The sequence below is a fragment of the Xenopus laevis genome, chromosome 3S (genome assembly GCF_017654675.1).
Source record: "Xenopus laevis strain J_2021 chromosome 3S, Xenopus_laevis_v10.1, whole genome shotgun sequence".
In the NCBI taxonomy this organism is placed as follows: Eukaryota; Metazoa; Chordata; class Amphibia; order Anura; family Pipidae; genus Xenopus; species Xenopus laevis.
This window is the reverse complement of record NC_054376.1, coordinates 65,735,508-65,762,563: the sequence shown is the minus strand read 5'-3', so window position 1 is coordinate 65,762,563 and position 27,056 is coordinate 65,735,508. Positions and strand designations below refer to the sequence as shown.

The following is a 27,056-nucleotide window of genomic DNA, read 5'->3' as shown; positions in this document are numbered from 1 at the left end:
AAAGGTTTAAGGAGGGCCGGATCTCCGTACATACAACATTTTCAATGTTAACATTTAATTTTAACTTATATACAAATACATTTTATCATTTCCCCTAAAAGACATCAGTACCATAGTGCTATAAGCAATTTCTTCCCTCTATGCTCTTTGAAGAGAAGGTTCAAAACATAAAAAGATTGTATAGCAGGGAAGGGACCTCCTTCCTACTGTGTCTCTTACCACATCACCTCATCTCTGCATATTTATACTTCTTCATTCCACTGCTCATATATATCTATAGAGTAAACATATGCAATTTACATGGCTAAATTAAAATATGGAGCTGGACCTCAACACATAAAGAGAAACCTAACTCAGAAAGCTGATATTTCCTTTTATCATTTCTTCAAGAATGTCATCACTTCCTTTAATGATCATCTTTAGAAATGAAATTTGAAAAGAGAAACCAGAAGCGGCTGAATCATCCGATTATTAAATTAATGTCTCCCAGCTCCAGTTCAGAATAATCCGTTCTTTTGGCATTTTTCTATTGTTATATCTGTGACATAAAACACAAGCCCTTAGGGAAATAATTAGAATTAGTGTTGGCTGCACTAATCAAGTTATATGACTTGGTTGACCTCCACTATCAATCAGCTCAGTCATTACATGTCAATCCCTCATTAGCAGAAATAAATGATGTTAAACAAGACCACCCATTATTAAAGTATCTGTACAATGTTTCTGGTATTTACAGTAAATGGACAAACGCTGCTATGTTCTGGGTTTCTCCTCAATTCGATTCATGTTTCCCATTAGTACAGAGTCAAATAATACAGTACTGCAGATACAGACGTAGATTGTAGACTTCACTGGGACAGGGACTGATGCATACAATATCTTTAATATTCTGCAGAATGTCTGCACTATATAAAGAATAATTTTACATTGATATTGAACAATAAGCTGGTGAGCCATAACTTAGTCACAAATATTCTAATTACACTCTTGAATTAACCCTGTCCAGGAGGTGTAATTCTTACAGCGTTACTAAACTTATTTTTCTAACAAAGGGCAACATTTGTAAGTAAAATAAAATAAATAAAACATAAAAACAAGGTTCAGGATAAGGAAAATACAAACAATGATACACCATTTGGCTTGCATAGGAGTACTGAGCTCCTTATGGTCCAAGAAGCAAATGAAATCAAGCAATATAAGCATGGACATTTACACATTTCAGCTGTTGCATGTAGATATTGCATCATTTTGCTCAGGAACTTACCAGGCTTGCTACTGCCCAATGATTTGCCTTACAGGACTAGATAAAACAACCTGCATTTTTAAATCATGTATGGTAAATATCATCAATCATTAATGAGTGAACAAATGTTTCCATCTTGTATGTGCATGCAGATTGTATTGCCTTACATTAGCACATCTTGCCCTAGAGTGTTTTTTTTTTGTTTGCCTTAAAGAAACATGTTCTCTAAAGAATGAATGGTCCCTGTTAAAGGTTGTATCAGTCAAATTTTTTTATTTTTGGAGAGGAAAAACGATGCAGTACTTCAGTATTCAGTAGGTGTCTTCCACATGTATAATATATATCACTGCTACTGGAAAGCCAATAGAACATTGGCAGGTGGTAAACATGGCACCTCTGCTAGTAACAGGGAAGTCAGGCTTAGTTCTACTTCTGGCATAGGTTTTGTCCAGCAAAAAGACCAGCCACAGACATAAACTAAACATTTCCACATAGAAGAAATCTGGAAAAATTTGGAATGTGTCTGATGGAAGAAGCACAACCAAGTGTCCATAATTTATTAGCCTTAGCATAAACTCTGTTTACCTAAGCCATAACCGTTAATCATTTATAAAGTTAGGCATGGGAGGTGGCCTTAATACCCGCTATTGAGCACCTTTTAAATCAAGACTTGCATTAGCTTTCAGTCAATGGCGTTTGTAGCAGAAAGTCCTACATTTTTAGTTAGTAAATGAGGCCCTTAAATGTTATATTTAAGACTTTGGATTATGTTGCTATGGGCAAGGTGCATAAACACATACAAAATCCCTATTTATTTACCCATAATACAGCAGTTTCCCTAGGTTTCAGTGTAACAGCAGTTGTCTGTAAAATAGCAACTTGCAAGCAGTTTACCAGTATGGACACTAATTAACAGATGTGTTGGTAAACGGTGTGCAAGCTGTAGCACTGTGTGGGATTTATTAAGGTAAAAGTCAGTTGCATGTGGGTGCTATACGCAAAGGAAATCCTGCATGTGCCCTATTCTTTCTACAATACAGTCCTGTATACATTTTGTCAAGGTACAGCTGTCTACTCATGTGCCATAATAGTAACTGCCTCATAAAGTGTAACTGACACTCATGAATACTGTCAGTGATTCATCTCTTGTTTCTAGCTATAAAACAAACAGGTCCTGTTTCATCCACACAGTGAGCCAAACAGTTACAAAGGAAAGAAAGCTACACCACTGTGCATCACTGTATGACAATATCGTAGTAGGTAGAACTGACACTTCAGATGTGACAAACTACCGAAATTCTCTCCATGTACTCTTGTGTATACAACTACGGTTGCCGTGATATAATTCTGTCATGAAACAATTATGAAGGGTGAAAGAGATGCTGAGAGTTATTTTGTTTTGATGCTGCACACATACAGAAATAAACACAGCAGCTTGACTGTGCAATATCTATTTTTAAAGGTCATTCACCATAAAATTTACTTTTAATACAATGCAGACTATAAAAATTGAAATTGGTCTTTATTTTTTGTTGTTAATGAATTAACAATTTTTGTTGTGCAGCTTCCATGCTTAGTATTTTGACTGGCTTCTTGTTGCTAGGGTTTATTTGGAATGCCTAAATAAAAGATAACCAATATAAAATAATAATATTATAATTGAAGGTTCACGGTCAATCTCTTTCTTTGTAGCCAGCTTCACTTACCCAGATAAAGTATTTTCAGCTGCAGGGCAGAAAGAGTCATGATATGAAGGCTATTTATTATATAGCCATAATTAAAATGAAGGCCCTTTTGAATAAAGCTCTGCCAAATTCAGGCCTCTCCCCCTCTCTCTGTCATTTTCATTTATTCTTGCATCTTCCCTGGGAGATTGGTTATGGTTATTATTGTGGGCAGGAAGTGAAGTGTATAAAGACTAATTTGGAGATCTTCTATTGCCATATCAGACTTCAGAACCTGGACATCCCCTGTGTATTGCACTTGTTGAATATGTTCTATACAAAGTATGTGACCAAGGGAGGTTATTAATCAAACTCAGAAAATTTCTCACTATTTTATTAAAACCACTCCAACCAAATTTCTGCTGACTTTTTACCGTATTTATATATACATTTTCATGAAAAAAATCTGGTACAGGAAAAGGCTAATCGTACTATTTTTTCGGATTTAATGCCCGAAAACCACTAAATCTTTGCAGTATTGTATGAAACCCAGCTCAGAACATGACATTTGTAAACAGGATATCTGCCGTTGACTTCTACATCACCTCGGCTTTTAACACCATCTGAGTTTAATAAATCACGAAAAATTTTAGTTGTTTTTCTCTGAAAAAATTGTGTTTTCCCCATTAAGTGGCATATTTATCAAGGGTCGAATTTCGAATTGAAAAAACTTCTAAATTCGAATTCAAAAAGACCAAACAAAATTAATTCAAAGTTTTTTTTGGGTTGAATAGGTCAGTTTTCAATCAAATAGGTCCATATTCGCCCAAATTCGATTCGTGCGAATCGAAGGAATAGCGCATACAGTCGAATTCGATTCAAAGTTTTTCCCCAAAAAAACTTTGATTTTTCAAAGTCCACCAATTGCCATAGGCTAAAATGGCAATTTGGCGGGTTTTAGATGGCGAATGGTCGAAGTCGAATTTTTAAAGAGAGTACATGATAAATTTCAATATCCGAATTTTCTAATTTTTTTCAAATTCAAATCAAATTTGGACTATTCCCTAGTCTAAGTACACAAAAAATAGTTCAAAACTCTAATTTTTTTCATTCAAAAATTCACCTCGACCTTTGATAAATATGCCCCTAAAAGTCCGACCAGAAAAAAAATGTCAAACGTCCAAAGAAAAACCATAGAAAGAAAGCTTATTTCAGAGTTTTGCAGCTTATACTTTGTTCCCATATTCCAGAAAATCAAGTTTGAACCAAACGTAGCGACAGTCAGCCCTTTGGGATAATAGAGAAACTATGCAAGAATACATACTGCCAACAGATCAATCTAGTTATGCAGTGATAATTGCAGGCACTAGATAGAAATTGTCAAACCAAAGAAGGCTGATTTTGGGAGTAACTAAAGCAACATTGATAGATTAGCATGCTGGACTGAACGTAGCCTAAGAAATATTGCCCCATGTCAGCACACTTCCTGAAAATAAAGCCCTTTCAGCAGTTAAATATTGGATCAATATTATTATCAAATCTGATAAAACATGAGCCTACTGGATAGAAACCACCCTCCCTGTCCAATCTCCCCCATTCATTCTTGCTGCTTTTTATGTTTTATATCAAAATGCTAAATCTATAAAAGTACAACTTGTTTGTAAAAAATTGTGTGCGTCACTGCAATTCTCCCTGCAGGCATCTGGCCTATAATGTCCTTTTCTCCAAATTTGCAGTATAGCTGAAGGGACTTGGGAAGATTCTAAGAGTTATACAAAAAAAAGTGAATGTTCAATGTACTATAATGTCATTAGAATTCAGGGTCTATGAAACATAGGTTGTCAACATGACAAAAGCATAGCTGGACACTGACTGAAAGTTCTTTTTACTCCAGTCTTACAAAAAGAAATACATATTTATATTCACATAATTTGGCCCAAAATTTATATTTTGATAGCAGTTTACTACTTGGTATTAGTACAGTAAGGGGCAGATTTATCAAATGTCGAAGTGAATTTTCGAAGTAAAAAACTTTGAATTTCGAAGTAATTTCTGGGTACTTCGACTAGGGAATAGTCCAACTTCGATTGAAAAAACTCGTTAAAACTTCGAATTCAACCATTTGCCACCTAAAAGCGTCCGAAGTGCTGTTTAGCCTATTGGGGGACCTCCTAGAACCTGTATGGAGGCAATTAGGGGCGTTTGGGAGATCGAAGGTCGAAGTTAAAAAACTTTGAATCGAAGTACGCCAATGAATTCGGCCAACTTCAACCTCCATTCGGTTGGTCTTTTTGAATTTGAAGTTCGATGTTTTTTTTTAACTTCGACCTTTGACCTTGGATAAATATGCCCCTAAATGTCCTAAAGTATGAAACTAACATTATTTCCACTTCCTTCCCCTTACACGCAGGAGCACATATATTTATTATTTTGTATGAACTAACTTACCATTAGTAGCACCCGCTACTACAAATGTAACTTTTAGCTCTGTGTGCAAAACAAGCATCATCTGATGTAGGAGGAAGCAATTATTGAAGCCATCCTACTTTCACTCACCAGCTACATTTTTAAACCTGATTTCAGTGTGCTTTGGGGGTGCCACTGAAAATTAAACCTACTCACATGGGGATGCAACTGAACATCAAACCTACGCACGTGACTGGCGATTACCACTTGAACCAATCTACAGTACGGTGCAAGATAAATTACTGCTGGTCATTCTTAGCTGCAGCAACTGGGAATGTACCATTTAACCTAAAGTCAGATATGAATAGCCTAAGAGTCCCGTTATAATTACAAGAAGTCCCTTTGCTGTCTTCTTAGCTTCAAGTCATATGAAAATATCTACCCATTGTATAACAATCTGAGTGCTTAGAGTATTCCAGGAATCCCATTGGTCTATACCTGACTTGCTTCTGACCCTCATAAGGCAGCTTCATCTTGAAATATAAACATTTTTCCTGGGCTGATATGGATAAAAAGGTATTTACAGCTCAGAGCTCTGGCTGGATTGATAACAGAGAAAACTGGATTTTTTTATTGGTTGTAGAACATCTGATAGGGCTAGTGAAGAACTGATACACAGAAGCTGTATTTTATTGGATTTTGAGGACTCATCTGCCTTACTTTATATATGAAGGGAATCACCTCGAAATTCCCTTTTGTTCCAGGTCTTTAGAATTTTAAGATTCAAAGTTATAAAATAGCATGAATATTAAAACTATGCTTTTCATTCACTTCTAAAAAAGCTTGCCAATGGTTAGTTGTTGTTTTTTTCTATTCGAAATTTTGATATTCTTTTTGATTGAATGGGGGGGGGAAGTGATAAAAGTTGTCAAAGAAAAAATAAGCTAAATTCAGACAATTTTCACTAATTTATTATACTGCATGTTTAAAAACCTGTAAAAGTAGTTAAAGTGATTCTGGCACTAAAAAATTACTTTTTAAAATAGGAAAGTATATTAAAAGTTACCTATAGGTCAGGTTGGTTGTTTTTTTGCGGAGAGGTTTGTTTTTGTAAGTAATTGTTAGTTGAAGTTCCTAAACCTGACTGTTTTGCCAACCTGACTGTCCCATCTCAGCCTGTCAGTTATAGTTTCTAATGCTAATGGACTCCTGTTGCACAAATATGGCAGCCCCCTCATACAGGAACAGGGTAGTGAGAAATGTAATGTAAAAGCATCAGGCAAATACTTTTATGGCAAAATTATCAAAAGCATTCAAAGATAATGTTATGATGGATATATAAAAAAGGTTATTTTCTGGTGTCAGTATCTCTAACAAGACATTCCCCAAGTGATAAGAATTGCAAATGTTTGTGCCACTGAGCAGTGTATATAATAAAACTTCTTACTGCCCTATGAGCAAATTGTAATTCAAGTATGGATACTACAATGTATAATTTAGGTTTTTACCTTTTTTTTTCATTCACAGCTTTTACTGCCTTCCCACAAAAGACCAGTAAATGGAGTTTGTGGTGCATACAATCAAGAAATTTATCTGGTACAATTCTGTTGAAGTACTATTATAATCGGCAGCCGTTCACTGTTTTTTATATTCTAAGGCACCAGATAGTAACACATTTGACTGGATGATATAAAAATGCAAACTCAAAGACACAAGCAACAGTGTTTCTCCAGCTCCACAACAAAATCTATAATAATGTGAGGCATTGACTCCTTTTAAAGGGATTCTAACACTAAAGGAGGCATAAGGGATATTGAAGGTTGTGAATGGACAGCCTTGAATAATGGTGGTAAAACGCCAAGCTGGGCAAGCGGAGGTAAACTTAGCACTTCCTGGGCAAAAATGCATTTCTAAAGAGCATGCATCTGTATATTTGTTGCTAAAAAGTTCCCTTTATCAGTAGTCTTTTCAAACTTTTCAAACCATCAGTACATCTTTCATCTTTCCAATCATCTTTACATCTTTCCAATCATCTTTACATCTTTCCAATCATCAGTCATTTTCTGACTATGTCTTTGCTTCCCTGCCTTTACCTTTCGTTTATTCAGCAGCCTTACTATATTGCTGCAGCGTTCTACAAAACAGGAAAGGCTTGAGTATAGTAATTTAATTGTCAAAAACTGATCCCTTCCAAGAAAAATAGGAACTGTGCACTTTTATTATAACAGTCATACCATTTTTGACCATTGCGTGATTCACTTGGACAAGACATTATTAGAGAAAACTGTTAGCAAGCTGAAAGGTGTCACCTTCTCATCTAAAAACGCAACTCCCTGTTAAATTATATTATTATTATTATTTTTTGAGACTTAATAGTCAGTGAAGACTTATGCTTTATATAGTTTGTGATGAGCAAGTATGGCTCTTTATTTTACAGGCACACAGGGTAAAACAATACTGGCAATTTAACAGAGGGATCTAGAAACTATAATTTTACCTACCTCCTAGATCAGGGATCCCCAACCTTTTGAACCCATGAGCAACATTCAGAAGAAAAAGGAGTTGGGGAGCAACACTAGCATGAAAAATGTTCTTGGGGTGCCAAATAAGTGCTGTGATTGGCCATTTGGTAGCCCTTATGTGGATTGTCAACCTACATTGAGGCTCTGTTTGGTAGTACACAGGGTTTTTATGCAACTAAAACTTGCCTCCAAACCTGGAATTCAAAAATAAGCACCTGCTGTGAGGCCACTGGGAGCAACATCCAAGGGGTTGGAGAGCAACATGTTGCTCGCGAGCTACTGGTTGGGGATCACTGTCCTAGATATATTTCCTGCATTACAGCAGGTTACAAATAAAACAAGCCGTAATTTCTTGGTTTAAAAGGATGGTTCACCTTTAAGGTAACTTTTAGTATGTTATAGAATACCCAATTCTAAGCAACTTTACAATGGGTCTTCATTATTTAATTTTTCATAGTTTTTAAGTTATTTGCCTTTTTCTTTGGCTTCTTCTCAGCTTTCAAATGGGGGTCCCTGACCCCATCTAAAAACAAATGCTCTGTAAAGCTACACATTTATTGTTATTGCTAGTTTTTATTACTCAGCTTTCTATTCAGGCACTCTCCTATTCATATTCCAGTCTGTTATTCAAATCAGACCATGGTTACTAGGGTAATTTGGACCCTAGCTACCCAATAGCCGAAACTGCAAGCTGGAGAGCTGCTGAATAATAAGCCAAAAAACTCAAAAACCACAAATAATAAAAAATGAAAACCAATTGCAAATTGTCTTAGAATATCACACTCTACGTCATACTAAAAGCTAATTTGAAGGTGAACAACTTTAAGGAAGACAAGTAGTAGCTCAGCTGGAATATCAGTGCTGGTGCCTAGGTATAAGGTGACTGGCTACAGTATATGCAAGTTCTGTTGCACAAGGCCTGTCTGTTCTCTGAAGACATCTTATATTGGCTCTGAGCCAGCCAACGTAACTGAGTGGAAGGATTCAAGCAAATTTTACTGTTCAGTGCAAATTATAGATTTGAGAGTCCTTATAAGTTCAAGAAAATAATTTTCTGTTCATTGCAATCTCTGTACAGGTATGGGACCTGCTATCCAGAATGCTCAGGATCTGGGGTTTTCAGGATAACAGAACTTTCCATAATTTGGATCTTCATTCCTAAATTCTACTAGAAAATTATGTTAAATAAACCCAATAGGCTGGTTCTGCTTCCAATAAGGATTAATTATATATTAGTTTGGATTTAGTACAAGGTACAGTTCTATTATTACAGAGAAAAGGGAAATCATTTTTTAAATTCTGGATTATTTGGATAAAATGGAGTCTATGGGAGATGGCCTTTTCGGCTTTATGGATAATGGGTTTCTGGATAACAAATCCCATAACTGTATCTCTTTACATTTCTGCTGTTTGTAAACATTGTTTTGAGATCCATGACTGAACAACCCTGTTAATGTGACATTTTACCTTCTAAAAAATTCAAAAACAGTAGTCAAGGTAGCTTACATAATGGTGCATGTGGGGCCAAAGCAAAGTACAGGTATGGGATCCATTAAACAGAAAGCTCCAAATCACTGTAAGGCTGTCTCTCATAGGCTCCATTATAATCAAATAATCCAAATTTTACAAAATAATTTCGTTTTTTATAATAAAACCGTATTTAGTACTTGATCCCAGCTAAGATATAATTAATCTTTCATGGAAGCAAAACCAGCATATTGGGTTTATATAATGTTTACATGATTTTCTAGTAGACGTAAGTTATGAAGAGCAACATTACTGAAAGATCTGTTATCTGGAAAACCCAGGTCCTGAGCATTCTGAATAACAGGTCCCATACCTGCACTATACCAAAATGATGTGTGCTACAACTACATTGTAGGAAATGATGTCAAGCAGCTAAATTCTTTTCGTTTTTCCTAGTCGCCATGAATATAAACCCTACCAATTTCTTCCTGGAAGGTGGCAGTATATAAAATGTTTTATCAACTTGCTTGGCCTTTCCAGTGAATTTTCTTATTTTTACTAATGCTACTCTTACTGTTTATTGTATTGGCAAGGCGTTAATGAATCCTAAAAACATATAAATCGGACTCTGAGATCTGTCAAGGCATGGATATTAGTTGTGCATGGATTTCAAGTAGGAGCAATATATAATCTTGGCTGGAAGACTTACAGATGGCCTGCTGGGGAACCAATTTAGAGGCCCAGTGAGAGCAGGAGATGAAGAGATTATCCAGATGTTACATATTTAATCATTTTGCAATAGCAGAGCATGTACTCCACTCATCACTGACCTATCCCGTGACAGAAGAGTTAAATCATTGGCTTGCCTATGCTATTTATACTCCTGATGGCTCCTTCTGATTTCTCACACAACCAGTTAAAAGACTCTAGAAAGCAATATGAATGGGTTTATACTGATTAACAAGGAAGAATAAAAGAAAAGCAAAACAATGCAAGCTAAAGCAGACCTGACAAAAAAAAAAGCAAAAACAGGTACCTGTAAAAAAAAAAAAGAACTGCTAGTATAAAATACTAGGTATTCATACACAAGCAAACAAAGAATTTGCATTGTTTTTTTGGGGGGATTTAAAGCAGATTTTATTATATATTAGTATTCCTCACAACAATTTTGCCAAGTAAACACCAGAAAAAAACAATCTTCGAGCTGCAAGACATTTCCATAGGCTTCTATTGACTGGATTTACTTGGGAATTCTAATGTAACTCAATGAAAGAATTGCTGGTGTTGTTCACTGGGCAGAATTGATGTCAGCACATTAGCTAAATAATAAACTAGAAAATTGCTAAATCATAAAATAATCTCAATATGACAATTATTTTATTTTCTCGCAATCTTAACCTTTAATAAATTCCACCCATAATAAAGGCAAGTTATTGGATGTAGGTGAACTTACAGTATCACTGTTGGCTTGATTAATTTAGAGGCTATTATTGGTTTGGTGCTCCACAATTCAATATTTTGTTTAAATGTTTTGCATAATTTGGTATGCTACTGAAACTGACATTTTCCTCCACATACTGTATGCTTATAATGTATTATTCTACTGACATATATTAACATTAATTAAGTGGGGCTTACTAAATAATTTAGTATATTTTGGTAAATGAGCATGGCAACGATATCAGCTAAGTAAAATGTCTGCAAGAATTTATCATTGTGGATGGAGACATCAACTGTCAGCACAAGGGCTCTGTATATGCTCCATAATTTGCATATTTCCTGTGGACGTTTGCCTCTATGTTAAATCCAAAGTGAAATACTGACACATCCCAGGATTACACAATCTAGTTGAAGTTTAACGTCCATCTTTACCTCTGATTACATGACCATTCTGTCCTTGTAAGGTTACAATATTTATAGCATTTTAGCACAATCTACAAGGTGTAAAGTTTCAGTTATTCAGCCTGAGCTGGTTTGCAAATTAAATGTATAGAAAATAGGGAACTTTAAAAATCCTAAATAGAGTAAAATGGAAATATATAGCTAAACTAGAAATTCACTTGAAATGCAAACAAAACATGAAAATTAGTTCAATACGTAAGAGAAGCAGAACAAAATATATCATTATTATAACAACTTTAGCCCAATACTTTGTGCAAAGAACCAGTAACAAAAGGAATTAAAGGGAATGTAAACCTTGAAAAATAATAAATTATTTTTCATTACAATCTTTCTGTGCTTTTCAGGTTATTTGTATATGTAAAGCTACTAAAAGCAGGGTTTGTCCTTTTCCATTGGCTGCCCTGATGGATCAGTCTGTTGAAACAATGTAAGACAAGGCAGCTCATTAAAAGACTTGTCTCTTCTTGTAAATAGTGATGTGTGGGCTGGCCCGATACCCACAGGCCGGGCGGTCCAGGCCGACCTCTCTGCACCGTCTGCAGGGGGCGGGTTGAGTTCTTACACTGTTGATTTACAGTTTAATAGGTGAGTGCCTGCCTAGCCCCTTTTGTGACGTGATCTGCAGGGCGGCACAGATCCATAAATGGAGCGAGGAAGCCTGGGCAAACACTCAGACTCTTACGACACTGTTTAAAAAGTAACAACCAGGAGTTAATAATAAATAATGTTATTTTATTAAGCATATTTTTATTTTGAGTTGCCCTTTAATGCCATATGTTGCCAACTATACTGGAAGAAAGGAATTAACATTTCCTATAGTTATGATCAGCTTTAAGGGGAAATCAACCCCTACTCCAAGAAGAACCAACCAATTAGTAAGGGGGGTTGAATTCTCCTTTAAGGCTGTCGGGAGATTTCACCGGTCCCTATAAGTAATTCCAGCCATTTCGTAAATGCTACTAAAGCATCTTCACATAATTCCTAAAATCTACAGATCCAAATCATGCTAATCAAATGCTTCTATTCACAGGTCTTACATCCAACACATGGTTTAGAAAAAAAATGAGTTAAACAAGAAGTAATATGTTTTGCAGAATCACGTCAAACCTAATTTGAACACTTTTTCATGTCAGGCTCTTTTGCTTTCCACTTACACTACATTATGGGCCATTAAAATCATTGTCTGCATTCAGCTTCCTGTCATTAGAGGTACATCAGTGTCTAACCAGAAAGAAATATGAACATTTTTAGTGGATTCTGTGCTGTTTTGAAGTTGCCATTATCAAAGCAGTGCTTGGTTTATTCCTCCATTATTAGCACTTGAAGTGTATGGACAGAAATCTTTACCACATATTTGGTTTGATGTAACCTTGATGGCTCAGGAGTGACACGTGAACCACAGGTAATGGTGCTGATAGCAAAAAAAAATACAGAAAAGACACAAATACAGCACAGCTTTTACTGAAATGTAAGTTATCCCTTCACTGACAGAGACAAGCAATCTATAAATCTACTCACTACCTCTTCTTTCTCTTGGGATTGGTGTTATTTTACTCACTCATCCAATGAATCATTTCTTTCCCTGCCTTATGGATCTTGTAACAGAATATGTTGTGTCTTTGCTACCAGCTCTCCTGATATCCAGGGACAGTTTGAGTATTTACAAGTATTTCTTTGATAATAACCCAGGATTTGAAACTGACCAGATCTATGGTTTATTGTGTTAGGACCGTAAGAAGCCTGTTCTTGCTCTAACAGAAGTTCTTTACAACAAACTGTTTTGGGTAGCCGAGGATGTGGAGAGTATAACAGTGCTTTATTAGCAGAGTCATGCAGGCATTACACAACAGTAAGCTTTCACTTTCACTTTTAAGCTACCAGGAAGTATGCACAGTATAAGTATGAGCACAGTGACATTTACAGTCCATTTGCATGAACACCACATAAACACAATAAAAATGTTAGCATTATGCCCAGCATCTATATCATATATGGTGAGTGTTTATTCGATGCACAATAAAAGAAACTTTTTATGGTTTATTTTTTACAAAAAAACCTAACCATTGTGTCTACCAATTAAAAAAATTGCAGCCCCTGGTAAATGGCTTCTCACTGCTGACGGAGACAACGTTCTCACCTTGCCTTATGGTAGGAGAGGCCGTATATGTACTGTACAAGCCTTATTCATTGAACTTACATTGAACAAGGGGGTATATTTACAGAGATTGCAGCCTTGTGCCTTTATACAGTTAATTAACTTTTATATTACTTATAATCCTTATAATTTAAATTAAAATTATGGCTGTGCAACAGAAACAATACTAATATATTTGTAAGAAACAACAAAACCTTACCCATTCTCTTTTTTTTATATATATCTCTTGTTAAAGTGAAAAAAATCACAGTTAAGTAAAATCCATGTCTTACCGCATTGCCACAGGGAATATCCTTCACCTTTAGCCACGCAAGATCTAAAGTGCCTTCTCCCTTGTAGCAAGACTGAAGTCTCTCTTTAATCCGGTCGTTAATTTTTTTAAGAACAAATACACACAAAGCCGACTCATCCAGTGAATTTAATTTTCTTTTCTGACCTTTGGAAAAGATAGTAAATAAAATATCATCCCCAGGTTTAATTCCCAAAGATTTGGCAAGTATAGATCCTGCTTTGGACAAGTAAGCAGCTTGTAAAAGCCTGTATTCCACTCCATTTTTCTCGCATCCAATGGGAACCTCAACATAAGAGTTAAAAGCAGTGTCTTCTTTGCACAGACGAACTAATTTTGATGTATATACTTGCTCCTTTGTTGCAGAACCAGGTGGGAAAGTCATCTCGGGCTGAAGAGTCAAGAAGTAGACATAATTGCCACTATTGAATCCATAAATATAGTAGATGTCAAAGTCTGGAATGATGGTGAAAGTGTCAGATGGGATCTTTATCATTGAAGCTACAAACTCATCATGAAAAACATAGGCAAACATTCCATCGGCCTCTGAATCCTTGGTTAGCTTCCTGCTAGAGATAGTAGGAAAGTATTCTGGCTTCCCATCCACAGATGTGGCAATAAAGAGCTTGTCATCAAGATTGTTGTGCGAAACAATGACTCCAAAAACAGAGCCACTCTCATTTACTCCAGAAAGATAATGCTCTTTCTTATGAGAAGGTTCACCAAGTTTGAAGAGATCATCAAGCCTAAGAAGCTTGCAAATACCTTGGTAAAGGCTCCCACATGCAATTAACCGATTTTCTTTGTAGTCTATCAGCAGCATTTTATTGATATTGTTAGTTAGCACCAACTGATCATTACATGGTTGTACTATGCTTGGAGGGTAACACTTTGGGTTGTCCTCAGATGGTCCTGTCTGGTGAGTTACTAAAACTTTCAAATCTTCAGAGAGCTTGTAGATTCTGTTAATTGCGCCTAAATAAATATGTCCACTCCTTACATCAACTACTAAATGGTTGAATGTCCAGTCTGACTGCTCTGCGTAAAAACTGGTAAAGTTTAATTTTGACTGGGTGGTTTGCCTGGTGAGGGCTGACACTGTGGTTACAAATGCAATCTGGGTGATTATACTGATCCATCTTGTGGTCGCCATATTTCCAGACACTATAATGGAGCAATTCTTGGAGATAATGATTCTGCGTGTTGCTCTGCAAAAAAAGAAAAGAAAAGTTAGTCAAAGGGACATTGCAGAATAATATATGTGAAGTATTGCTTTTCTTATTATACAACAAAATGTAAGTACTGGGTCTGGGTCTTTGATGACCACAAGTGCTGTGGGCTATGTTTAATAGCATACCATTGTACATTAAACCACTGTGTGTTTTACACAAAATTCAACATTTTTTTCCCGCATGATTTCAGACATATAGCTCAGATATAAGACAATATCAGATAGGCCCATCTATGTCACCCTTGTGTTCCTTTCCTGCATTTGTCACAAACAAACAACAGGCTACTTTTAAAAGCAACTGGCATTAAACAAAAAAAGGGAAAAGGGCATTTCTGCATAATAGAAATTCTTGGAAAATGGCCTCCAAAAATATTCAGCAATAGTGTCTAGTGAATGTTTTACACACACACTTGGGGGCAGATTTACAAAGCTCGAGTGAAGGATTCGAATTAAAAAAAGTGTTTTTTGGGCTACTTCGACCATCGAATGGGCTACTTCGACCTTCGACTACGACTTCGACTTTGAATCGAACGATTCGAACTAAAAATCGTTCGACTATTCGACCATTCGATAGTCGAAGTACTGTCTCTTTAAGAAAAACTTCGACCCCCTACTTCGGCAGCTAAAAGCTACCGAAGTCAATGTTAGCCTATGGGGAAGGTCCCCATAGGCTTGCCTGTGATTTTTTGATCGAAGGATATTCCTTCGATCGTTGTATTAAAATCCTTCGATCGTTCGATCGCAGGATTTGCGGTAAATCGTTCGACTTCGATATTCGAAGTCGAACGATTTTAGTTCCTGGTCGAATATCAAGGGTTAATTAACCCTCGATATTCGACCCTTAATACATCTGCCCCTTGATAAAAGGCCTAGCCCAAAACATGTAGTGTATGTTATCCCCTCCTCAATAAAGAATTTTGCCTTGGATTCGTCAACCACTTTAATTTTGAATAATTTGTTTGGATATTGGCTCCTTGGGACAAGTCAAAAATACTTTAATTGGTGGACTACAGTCAACCTTATTTTTTTTGGAATGTTATGTACACCTTTTCTCAGCCAACATGCACAAAACGAATCTTTAAAAATGCAGAATAAGTGTTAAGAGGTGATATATATATATATATTTGTGCCAGGAAATATTGCAGTTGATAGTAAGGGGGTGAATAAAGCTATAATGCAACATTATACAACATTGCAGTGGCATTGCACATTCTCAAGTTGATTTCATTGTAAAATCCAGAACAAAGATTAGATTTAATTTATGTGGTTTCCATAACATTACAGCATCTTACATCTTACTTAGATGTTAGTTCCATTAAGATTCTATCAGTAGAAAAACTAATAAAGAATCTATCACACTGTGCAACTCTTCTCTAAAATATAAAACTTCAACGCAGACATTACACTATTATAACCATTTAATGCAGCCCAGCCCGATTTTACTAAACCTCTTTCAAGCCTTTGCAGACTTAATCCTGATTTTTAATGATGCTATTCAGTCAGATTGAGCATGAAGCTGCATTCATTTTAGGGGTATAAAACATCAGAAGTAGAAGACACCAAACGTGCTAATCGTCCAATTGTATCCAGTTGTTGTCTGCCAGGATCCGTGCCAAAAAGTGTCCAGCTGTTCCTGGGAAAGCAGAAGTATAGGTTTCAGATCACTTCCAGCTAGCAATGAGGAAGGAGCTCAGTGACTCTGCCAAAGGACACCTAAGGCAAGAGCTTTGGAGTAAATAAAACTCAGCAGTGTGCCTAGTGATAATCTTGCAGTGCATTGTTGTGTTTACTTTTGCCCTGTTCCTGCATAGTTCTGCTGCTTCTTGGGATACAAGATGATGGGAATAAATGATAGCTGCACTGAACCTTGTCCCAGTTGCATTGTAACTCCAGACAGAAAACTTCTGTTTGCCACTAAACTGGTAAATCTTTCTTACCACTCAAAAGCATTTTTACTCTTTCTCTAGTCTTTGGAATCAACAGCCAGGAAATGAATGCTGTGCTGTGAACAACAGACCTATACCAAAACCATATTAATAAATCATTGTAGGCTAAAGGTATTGCTGTTGCAGTCAGTTAGCCAGACCTGGAAAAGTCATGGCTGTGTGATTTACAAACAGCAAATAGTGTTATTATTTTTCAGGCACCCATTTTTTACTTACTTGATAATAGTGAATAGTAAAGGCTTTCTGATACTGCAGCCTGTCTATTTGTATCCATTATATTTCCTTCATTGACAGAGCCCTGATATTTAATAACCAGATTGGATTTCAGTTAAATTGTCAGTCTGTTTTCTCATTGCACTAATTATTTTTTTCTATCTAAGATCTCAGAGTTCGCTGAATCATAGAGTTGCATGTAGCGAAGACAAGAGCAACAGCAGTCACACAAGGAAAAAAAATACATTCAAGAACTCAACTGGATTATATCGGTGGAAATCTAAGAATGTTAAATATACCATAAAAATACTAAACAGTAAGTGTAATCCTAATTATGACAGTCAGGCAATCAAAAGCTATAAATAAAAATGAAAAGAGGAAAATAGGAATAACGAATTGGAAAAAAAATAACTGTGCCTCCAGACTGTCTTGGTGTGAATAGAAGGTAAATGAAAATTAAAGCATGTGTACTCCTCAAAGAGTAAGAATTTATTTTATTCCATAATTGGAGGGAATATGCTTATCCATTATTTTATATTTTGTTTAACTGAATTTTTGTCTGCTACTGTGTCAACAACAAAGGGAAATAAACAGCAGCGTGCAAGGCAATAAACCATGCTATATTTAGTACTGCTTAATAGACAATATTGCTGACTCTTGCCATTGGTAATGAAATAATCAGATTGGGCAGGTGACAGTCTGACTAGCTCAACATGCTCCACACTGCCCCAGCAGTATAATCGCTCAGACAAGTGATACCAAAGAAGCCATTAAAGCCTGAGAATCATATTGCATAATTGGTGGTATGGAGACACAGCTGGATTCAACTTCACATGGCAGTGGCAAATAAAAAGTATGGCCCCAGGGTGCTCCAGGATGAGATTTAGCATAGTTAGTTAAAGTGGCATATAAGCTTCATACTCTAAATTTTAATCAAACAAGCCCAAATAGCTTGTCTGTTTACCTAAATATTCAGGTTTATGATAAAATCCAGTTGGTGCTAATCTGTGCTTTTCCCATTTCTTCAGAAAAAAGGATAAATTTTATTCTTATAAGGTTATAACATGCCACATCAAGAGCAATATGTCAGTGCAAACTTTTCAAACCTTTAGGGCCCTTTTTGCTCAGGTCCTTTAGCTCATATGTTTACAGATGTATGAAAAGAAGATTCTACATGAACTTGGCAGATCTAAGTTAGAGTATTTTATTATTTGGACTTTTAACACCATCAGAGTTTAATAAATCAATGAAATTTTTCTTTTCTCCTTTAAAGCTCTGACCAGAAAAAAACAGACATTAATAAATAACCCCTTATGTATATATTAAAATGCGGCTTTGTAGGCAAGGGCTTAGCTATTCAATTTGATAAGAAAGGCTCAGGTTACATAGAAAATAAGCAATATAGAATACAATAGGTTTCCTGTGTAAGAACTAAACCCATTGTATATTACAGAGCTTATTGGTTATCTGCTCTTTAACCTGTTCCATTTAGCCTTACTTGAATGGCTAACCCTACTGTTGCACAGCAGCCCATTTATATAAACAGAGCAGAGTTTTTAAACTAAACAGATTAATTCTACGAGTGCAAGGCACCAGGGCACTATATTTTATTTACTTTCAAACTTTCATTTTTTGGTGCAATTGTTCCTTTATACACTGAACCATTTCTGTTCTGTGCACATAGGTTTTAAGTACCCAAAACCCATGGTGGCAGACTACAAGAATGCCGTGCGCAGGGTTTTAAGAATGAGAGCCATGCAAGGAGGAACATATAGTAAGTAAAGAACAACATATACAATTAAATAAATGAGTGGGGTTCTTCCACAGCCCAATTCTCATGACTTGCATGTGGATGTTACCACTGCCTCTACCCAATGTGGTAAGGAAGGTAATAGACTACTTTATATACAATATACTGTACATCCATTAACTACTTATTTTGAAAGTATATGCAGATATGCCACTAGAAAACCAGATATTTCAGCCAGCTCACACGTCACTTTTGTAAGGCTTTTTTTTTTCTCAGAAAATCATACCTGGAGATAGTTTTCATAAAATAATCCTATAAAGTCAAACAATATTGAATACAGTAAATAAAGCTTTTCATTAAAAATGTATACTAGCTGGAAGCCACAGCAAGACGGGCATGTGCTGAGGCTGTAGAAAACAGTCAAGACTGCTTCATGACTCTTCAACCAAAGGAACATTTCCTAAAGGTTAACACCTTAAAGGGATTGCACTGCTCAATAAAATGCTATATTAACGCAGTTTTCTACTGGAAACATCCATGTTTATACCTCAATTGTTTCAATTAAAGTCACCCTTGCAGCACAATGCTTTTTCTGTAAAAATATAGTCCCCAGTTGATATTCTCTCCATTCACTAACATAGCTGCTAGAGGCACAGCCTCATAAAGGTTATGTGTTGTCTAGGCATCCAAATATATATCAGGAACATGTTTTATATATATATATATATATATATATATATATATATATATATATATATATGTATCTATATATATAGCTTTGTTTTAGCAACTGATCCAGACAAATGATAATTATGGCAATTCTGGTTACAAAAAGAGAAGGGATAGGAAACAATGGGACAAATCCACTAAGATCCGAAGTTGCGCCAGCTTCGCCGCACTTCGCCAGGCATAGTTTCGCCAGCGCTACGCAAATTCACTAAAATGCGAAGTTGCGCTCAGGGAGGTGGTAGCAAAGTTGCGCTACCGTCACTTCGTCAGGCAAAGGGAAATTATGCTAGCGATGCCTAATTTGCATACGGCGCAAAGTTAAAATATAATGGACGTATATGCTGCAGCAACTACATTACACTACACAAGCCCAGGAAACCTTTAAAAAATAAAATAAAGGTGTTCTATTGCCCACATGTGCCCCCTGTATCAATGAGTTGCCATATGTTAGGAAATGTAGGGGGGAAGGAGGGTACGCCCAAAAAAAAGTAAAAGATGCCAGCGCTTTTTGGGACTTTGAAAAAATTTCAACTTTTTTTGAAGCAAGCCCCATCTACTCTATTGCACTTCACCTGGTCTGAGCTGGCGAAGGCACGTCTGGCGCAAGAGGTATTGTTCAGTAAAATGTGCAAGTTAATGAATTAGCGTAGTTACGTTCCTTCGCCATAGTGCAACTTCGCCTGGCGTAAGGGTGCGAAGTAGCGCTAGAGCAGGTCCACTTCGCTATCAAATTTACGCCAGCAGATGTTAGTAAATCGCCGAAGAAACAAAATGACGTCACGCTGGCGAATTTACGCTAGCGTTAGCCGCTTCGCTCTTTAGTAAATTTGCCCCAATGCATTTAGTAATACAGCATATACAAGCTACAGTAAGTTTAGGGACAAAAGGGACTGACTTCCTATTTTTCTCTCTAAAGTTCTTCAGAGCATGTGTGTAAAGAATTCTGAAATTAGCTTAATATGAGGCTAAACATCAACAGCTACATTGACTAAAAGTCTATAACTAAGGTTCAGCACAGTTTCTATTATAATTATTCAAATGAGTGCACTCATTTAGGCAGGATCAAAAGGTATAAAGCCTGTAGTATAGCCCTGCTATACTACATGCTATATAAAGCCCAGCACCAAAACTGCACATTCTATGTCCTGGTTCATGTTATTACTCAATGCTACCCTCACTATAACGCCTAGCATGTACACAGTGAGAAGGCTGAGTATATTGTCACAGTTCTGTGAATGGTAAATGTGAGGTGGAACTTTTTATCTGGATCAAGCTATTCTTTCAGCAACATCTCACTCTACCAATTTCACACAGAAATGCACAGGCGGGCACCTCCATACAATATAACAAAAGAACCTTCATATCTTTTCTGCTATCATTTATCAAACCAACGAAGAGAGAAATCCCAGCTACCAACAGGAACAGAAAGGAGCCTCTCTCTCTCTCCTTGTTCTTTTTCCATTTCAAGAAAAATTATGGAATAAAGGATGCAAAAGGGTAAATAATAGGTATAATTAAGCTTAAGTGTGACATTACTATTGAAGTTTATAAAGTAAATAAAGCAGGCAGAAATAGGCAATGTTCAAAACACCAATATTAAATATTATTGTATAAAATGAACTGTATTTATTTCAGTTCACAGATTGTCAAATTTAAATGTGTGCGCTAAACTGGGTGAATAGCACCAGGATTTGTAGAAGATTTGTAGAGCAGCACTGTTAGGTATTTGTATGTTAATATAGTTCAGTTATATTGGATGTAGTTCAAAGTTGTCCAAATTTGTGCAAGCACTGAGACCAGTTATAAAATATATCCCATTTCTAGGTCAAATTACAATAAAAACATGATGCCATAAAAAGAAGTCCATGGAGGCCTTGGGCAAGCTGGGGGGCTATAAAAATCCCAAAGGGGTCCTACTGGCCTGAATTTAGACAACACTGATATAGTTCATGTTTGCCAATGTTTATAGAAATGGCATAAGGGTCATTATTAGCATTTTCTTTCCAGCTGCCAACTCTCTTTAACTTTATTCGGTTTTAAGTTGATCCTACAGTATGTGCAGTTTGTTCTAACAGCAAGATTTTAGTGTTCTGAATATTTTTGATAAATATAGCTATATATCAAGCCCATTTGTTCCCTTTCTAAGCATTGCTACTGCGAAGGCCAGCACTGTATTTTATTTCCATAGAAAACTCTGCCCATCACTCCACCCAAACACAGGATGAAACTAAAGTCTTGAAAGATATGGATAAAATTTCTGTATTAAATAGAGCCTCAGCAGCCTCATAACAGTCCCTGCTTTTAAGATGGTCTGCAGCAGCTTCCCACTTACTGAATATGTTAGCCCATCTTTTGAATCCCAGCGGCCCTGTACATGCTCAGTGTGCTGTGAAAATTATCAAAACATTAGCAGAAGTTGTCATAAAAGCAACAAAAATGTACACATAAACTCTATTAATAGCATTAACAAAAACATAGTCATGTACCACTATTACTTTAGGAGCTACACTAAACACACAGTAACTAGAATTATTTATTATAAAAATACAAGTAGTCATAGTATAAAGCATAGCTTATATGCTCCAGTCAATTGTCACCAAGTCACTCCACTTACAATAACCTCCACCATTCTCTAAACTAGGTGGACTACTTGAGCAGCAGGACATACTAATCAAAATAAATAAAACAATTAACTATCTGCTAACCACTAAATGCCCCCATTACTCTTCATATTATCTATCTATGCAATAACAATACAAAAAGAGAAATAACACTCTATTGTAGTTTTAACAGATTCACTATTAAAAGATACATCACAAGAATGAAGAAAGGAGGTAGGATGGGTAAGGAAATGTCACTTTGCCTTGTCTGTTATAAACTCTTTCACCAGTGACTGACATATGATGGGTATATGACAGCATTATCTGATTTCATTCATTTTCACAAAACCAGTCTCCAGCAAAGTGAGATGTCACCTTTTAAAGTGTGAATTTTCTGACACATATAGACCATTTTTACAAGCAGTGCTTTGACTGGACAATAAATGAATAATGTGCTAAGTTCAAAGCAATAAAATATTTGGCAGTCACAAATCTGTTACATACTTGGCACACAATTGTGTTTCTTTTTTAAAAGTTATTCTTGTTGCTAGAAGCCCACATTAAAGGATGCTCCAACATTTCCCATAGAGATTTCCCTTTCTAGAGTTTTCACTTCCTGATTTGTATACTCAATGTAGTGTAACATGCCCAGTCCCAGCACAAGGGCTTCATCTTTCACCTTCTGATGCAGGTCAGACAGCTACATGGGAAGAAGCCTGACAACCTCTGTATCAGTCATACTCCTCAGTATTAGCAATACAGAAGTCTGTGTCAATGTGACGTCTGTGTATATTCAGAGATACTGAATTAATTCTACCTGCTCAGCTGCCTCTAAAGCAATGCTTTCAGGAAAGTAGCACTTTTTATTGGTTTTAAGATTTCAGTGCTGTACAATTGTACTGCTAGAAATGGTTTTCAGAGTCTTAATGCACTTTTACACAAAGAGGTGTTTAGGATATTCGGAACAGTGCACATTGCTTTATAGTGTTGTTTAAACTTGCACCCAGCTTCCAAAATTAAAAAAATACCTGCAGCACTAAAGGAGATCACCATAAGTGTGGTATAGGGTGTTTCTCTCGAGTGTGTATCTGCAGGGTGATCTTTACTTGCTTCAAAGATGGCAGGATCATATGAAGCATTTCTTAGAGAAAGCTATAGCCAGTAATGCAATTGCTAAGCAAAAAGAGCTATATTGTACTGTATATTCTGTCCCACAGCTTCATGGTCTCCAAAACTAAGTTAAAATGTACCTAAATCAACTATATTTTAAGGATTTTACTAAGTACAACACAGAGTTACCAATCCATATGAAAAAGTATGTTTTCTTGCACAGGGCTTGCTCTTTTCAGATATAAGAAACTGATAAGCTGAATCAGTGCAAGTGCTAGGATATTGAGGTCATTCAGCAGTACTGAATGAGGAAAAAAAAGGATAACACAGCAACGATTCATGGCTCCAGAGAATAGTTCTTAAAAAGAAGTATGGCAGTGTATTTTATTATGTTGCTGTATATTTAGATATTATGCAGTTTCAGTCTTGCAAATGGCTTTGTGTATAGTGATCCATCATTTCCATCACTTGTATGTGAAGCTACATAAGACACCTACCCTGCACACCTTAGTTTGTTCAAGCCTTAAACTAAAGTTCAACTAAAGAAGTAGGCTAGAAATGTTATACATGATGTTTTGGGCTTCTGTACCAGCCCAAGGCTGCCGCAGTCCTTTAGCAGTTAAAAAATAACCAACCTCTGTGTATTTCTAAACTCATTATCAAACTCTTGCTAAAGTCTTGAATTAACATATAGATTAGCAGCCTCCAATAGGCTTTCCTAGATAGCATATGGCAGTTTTGTAGTTAAGCAGAAGGCAATTTATAAAAGCATTGCCACTATCAAAGGATATCAAATGCCCCCACATAAGAAAAAAAAATATATTTTTAGGATAATTCTTCAAATTGTTCTATTGTTTGTCATCCACAAATAAATGTGCCTCTGTAATATTACCAATGAACTATTCTATAATGTAAGGCATAAACATTATTTTCAGAGCAAAATACAATTGGAAAAATAGTGATATATGTTGTTTATAGTTTTTAAGGAATGACAGTCTTGGCTTTTTGTAGTGGCTCAAAGTTAAATGGTAGTTGGAGGACCTCATGTTGGGCATCCTACTTGATGTATTGCAGATATTAGACCCCCCCCCACACCACCACCATACAAGTGCTTCTAGTAAATAACAGGCCTTCTAATATGTAAAGTCAGCAAAGACATACTGTAGTACATATTAACTTGTAAAGCTCTTGTGTCCTTGTTACGGGTACATCCCGCATTAATGACATGTTTGAAACGAATGGGAGGAAAAAAAAGTTGCTGGTTTAGTAGAAATAAGCTGGATCCATTCTGAGTGTTTGCAGTCAGAACAGAGATTGTTACATGAATTTGCTGACCCTTTCAAAACCAGAGAATCCTGTGGTGGACAGAGGCCGCAAAAGTGCAATTATTGTGCGTCTCTAGGTCACAATGGAACTGAAGAGTCAGACAGCTGAGTGTGGGAAGATAGCTCCCACGACCCGAGGCATCACCTTGTTAATAGAAGGCCCATCGGTGTCTGAGGAGCCAAACAAGCAGGCTCAGCATTGATGCAAATCACTACGTGTCACTACGCTTATTTGGCTATATTTTACAGGAGAGTAAAAAAAATAAATATAAATATAAAAACTGTCAGCAGAAAGGTATAATTTGTTCTATATCACCAACTAAAGTAGAGTAAAGAAAGCCTTTTATATATTACAATGAAAAGAGGTGAATGATCCGTGTGGTGGCTAATGCTTTAGACAAAAGCACAATTTATTAACCAGCAAACAATTGCCAGTAGTGATGGGTGAATTTTATTTGCCAGGAGGGAATTTGTGGCGAATTTTCTGTGTTTCACCACCGGCGAATAAATTCTCGCATTTTCCGCGAAATTTTGCAAGCGTCAAATGTTTTTTTTTGATGCCAGTGATGATTATCAGACGCCCATTGACTTTAATGGGTGTTGGCGTCAACTTCGACGATGGCAAATTGTCGCCGGTGTCAAATTTTGCATGTTTTCCGTCTGTTTCGCTAATTTTGCGGGAAATTTGCAAATTTAGTGGCGAATCGAAACAGGACAAATTCGGCCCATCACTAATTTCCAGTAACGTGACACTAATATAGAAAGCTGGAAAATGTACCACTGTGTGCAGATTTTCAGTTTAGATGGATTTATAACTAGGATTTATTGTGTGCTGCTTAAATTGTGCTAAAGAGACAAAGGAAATATTTTTTTTTTTAAATTTGGATTATTTAATTATAATGCCATCTATGGGAGACAGCCTTTCCATAATTTGTAGCTTTCTGGACAACCAGCCTATTGGTTTTTTTTAATGTGTACATGATTTTCTAATATACTTAAGGTACTGTATGAAGATCTGAACAAGATACAGTATGGATTCATGCAGTTTAAGGTACAGTACTGCTTTATTATTACAGAGAAAAAGGAAATACTTTTTAACAAGTAGAATTTTTAAAATGAACTCTATGTAATTGCACAACCACAGACCCTGACTGAAATTTCTTTGGACTTGTTTGGATGGGAGGAAAAATACAGCTTATGGCATATTCATCACATTATCAATTTGCCACACAATGTAATGCTGGGGGGGGGGGATGAGACTTGAAAGTGCTTAACCCCCCATGTTGACACAAATCAAAACACAATGGAACTGAGCTTCACCAGTATCATTCCTTTCCTTAAACTACTTTCATTCTAATTTTGGGGTAAGCATAAATACAATGTCAGTACAATGAAACTTGGTACATTTACAATAAACTAGATCTACAATGGGTGAGATGTGCCAAAAATGCCATTAGATGTGAAAGCCAAATACTGGGCTTGTGTGAAAGCTTGCTCTGTACCGGCACTGCTCTATTTAGTCTGTAGCTGAATGGAGCAAAGCTACTTTGCCTGCCAGTGAATGTGCTGGCTGGAAGCCACCCACATTTTTACAAAACTGTCTATAGTCTTAATGGCTGTGAATTGGAAAAATATAATTTTTACCCACAAAGATAAATTCATTTATCTACATGGTTAGCTGTACGCCTTAGTGCAAATCCTCTAGTAATTCAATTATCAAGACAATGAAAAGTACAAAGCATTTAAAATAAAAAATTACAGACTATAGTATCTGTCAAATAATTTTTAATCCAAAATTTTACGCACTTTAAGCCATTGGTATACCAAAAGTCTAAATGAAATAAAGCAACAAGTATAAAAAATACAATCTTTTTCTCTTTCCTTGTAATGTGTGCCAATAGTATGTGTCCCTTATAATGTTGCACATTTGGGGTGAAATTAGGATGCTAAAGACCACCAAGCAACGGGATCCGTTAATTTAAAAAGTTTTCTCTTCACTCCAGATACAATCTTACCCATCATCCTGGCTTTAAAGGAAAACTATACCCCCCAAACAATGTAGGTCTCTATAAAAAGATATTGCATAAAACAGCTCATATGTAAAATCCTGCTTCATGTAAATAAACCATTTTCATAATAATATACTTTTCTAGTAGTATGTGCCATTGGGTAATCATAAATAGAAAATTGCCATTTTAAAAAATAAGGGCCGCCCCCTGGGATCGTAGGATTCACTGTACTAACAAACATACCAACAAACCATACATGTTAGGTCACATGAGCCAATTAACTGACAGAGTTGTCTTTTGTTTCCACACTTCTTCCTGTTACAGTTAGAGTTGAAGTATTTCTGGTCAGGTGATCTCTGAGGCAGCACACAGACCATCACGAAATGGTGGTTCAAGGCAAGAGATGTAAAAGGGCAATATTTACTTAAATATATATTCCAGTTTGGTGAGATTCTTTAATATGCCACTTAATATGATATGAACTATCTGTTGCTT

At 36.3% G+C, this 27,056-nt stretch overlaps 1 protein-coding gene across 3 annotated transcripts in view; it reads right to left on the bottom strand.

Annotated features, from left to right (window-relative positions):
• The window catches only part of LOC108713037 (plexin-A4), a 558,114-nt gene that overhangs the window by 385,021 nt on the left and 146,037 nt on the right, over positions 1–27,056 (bottom strand). For all 3 annotated transcript variants that reach the window (XM_041588448.1, XM_018255697.2, XM_041588449.1), the window contains one exon: positions 13,632–14,856. In XM_041588448.1, the coding sequence (XP_041444382.1) occupies positions 13,632–14,856 (1,225 nt within the window). The remainder of the gene's footprint in view (positions 1–13,631; positions 14,857–27,056) is intronic.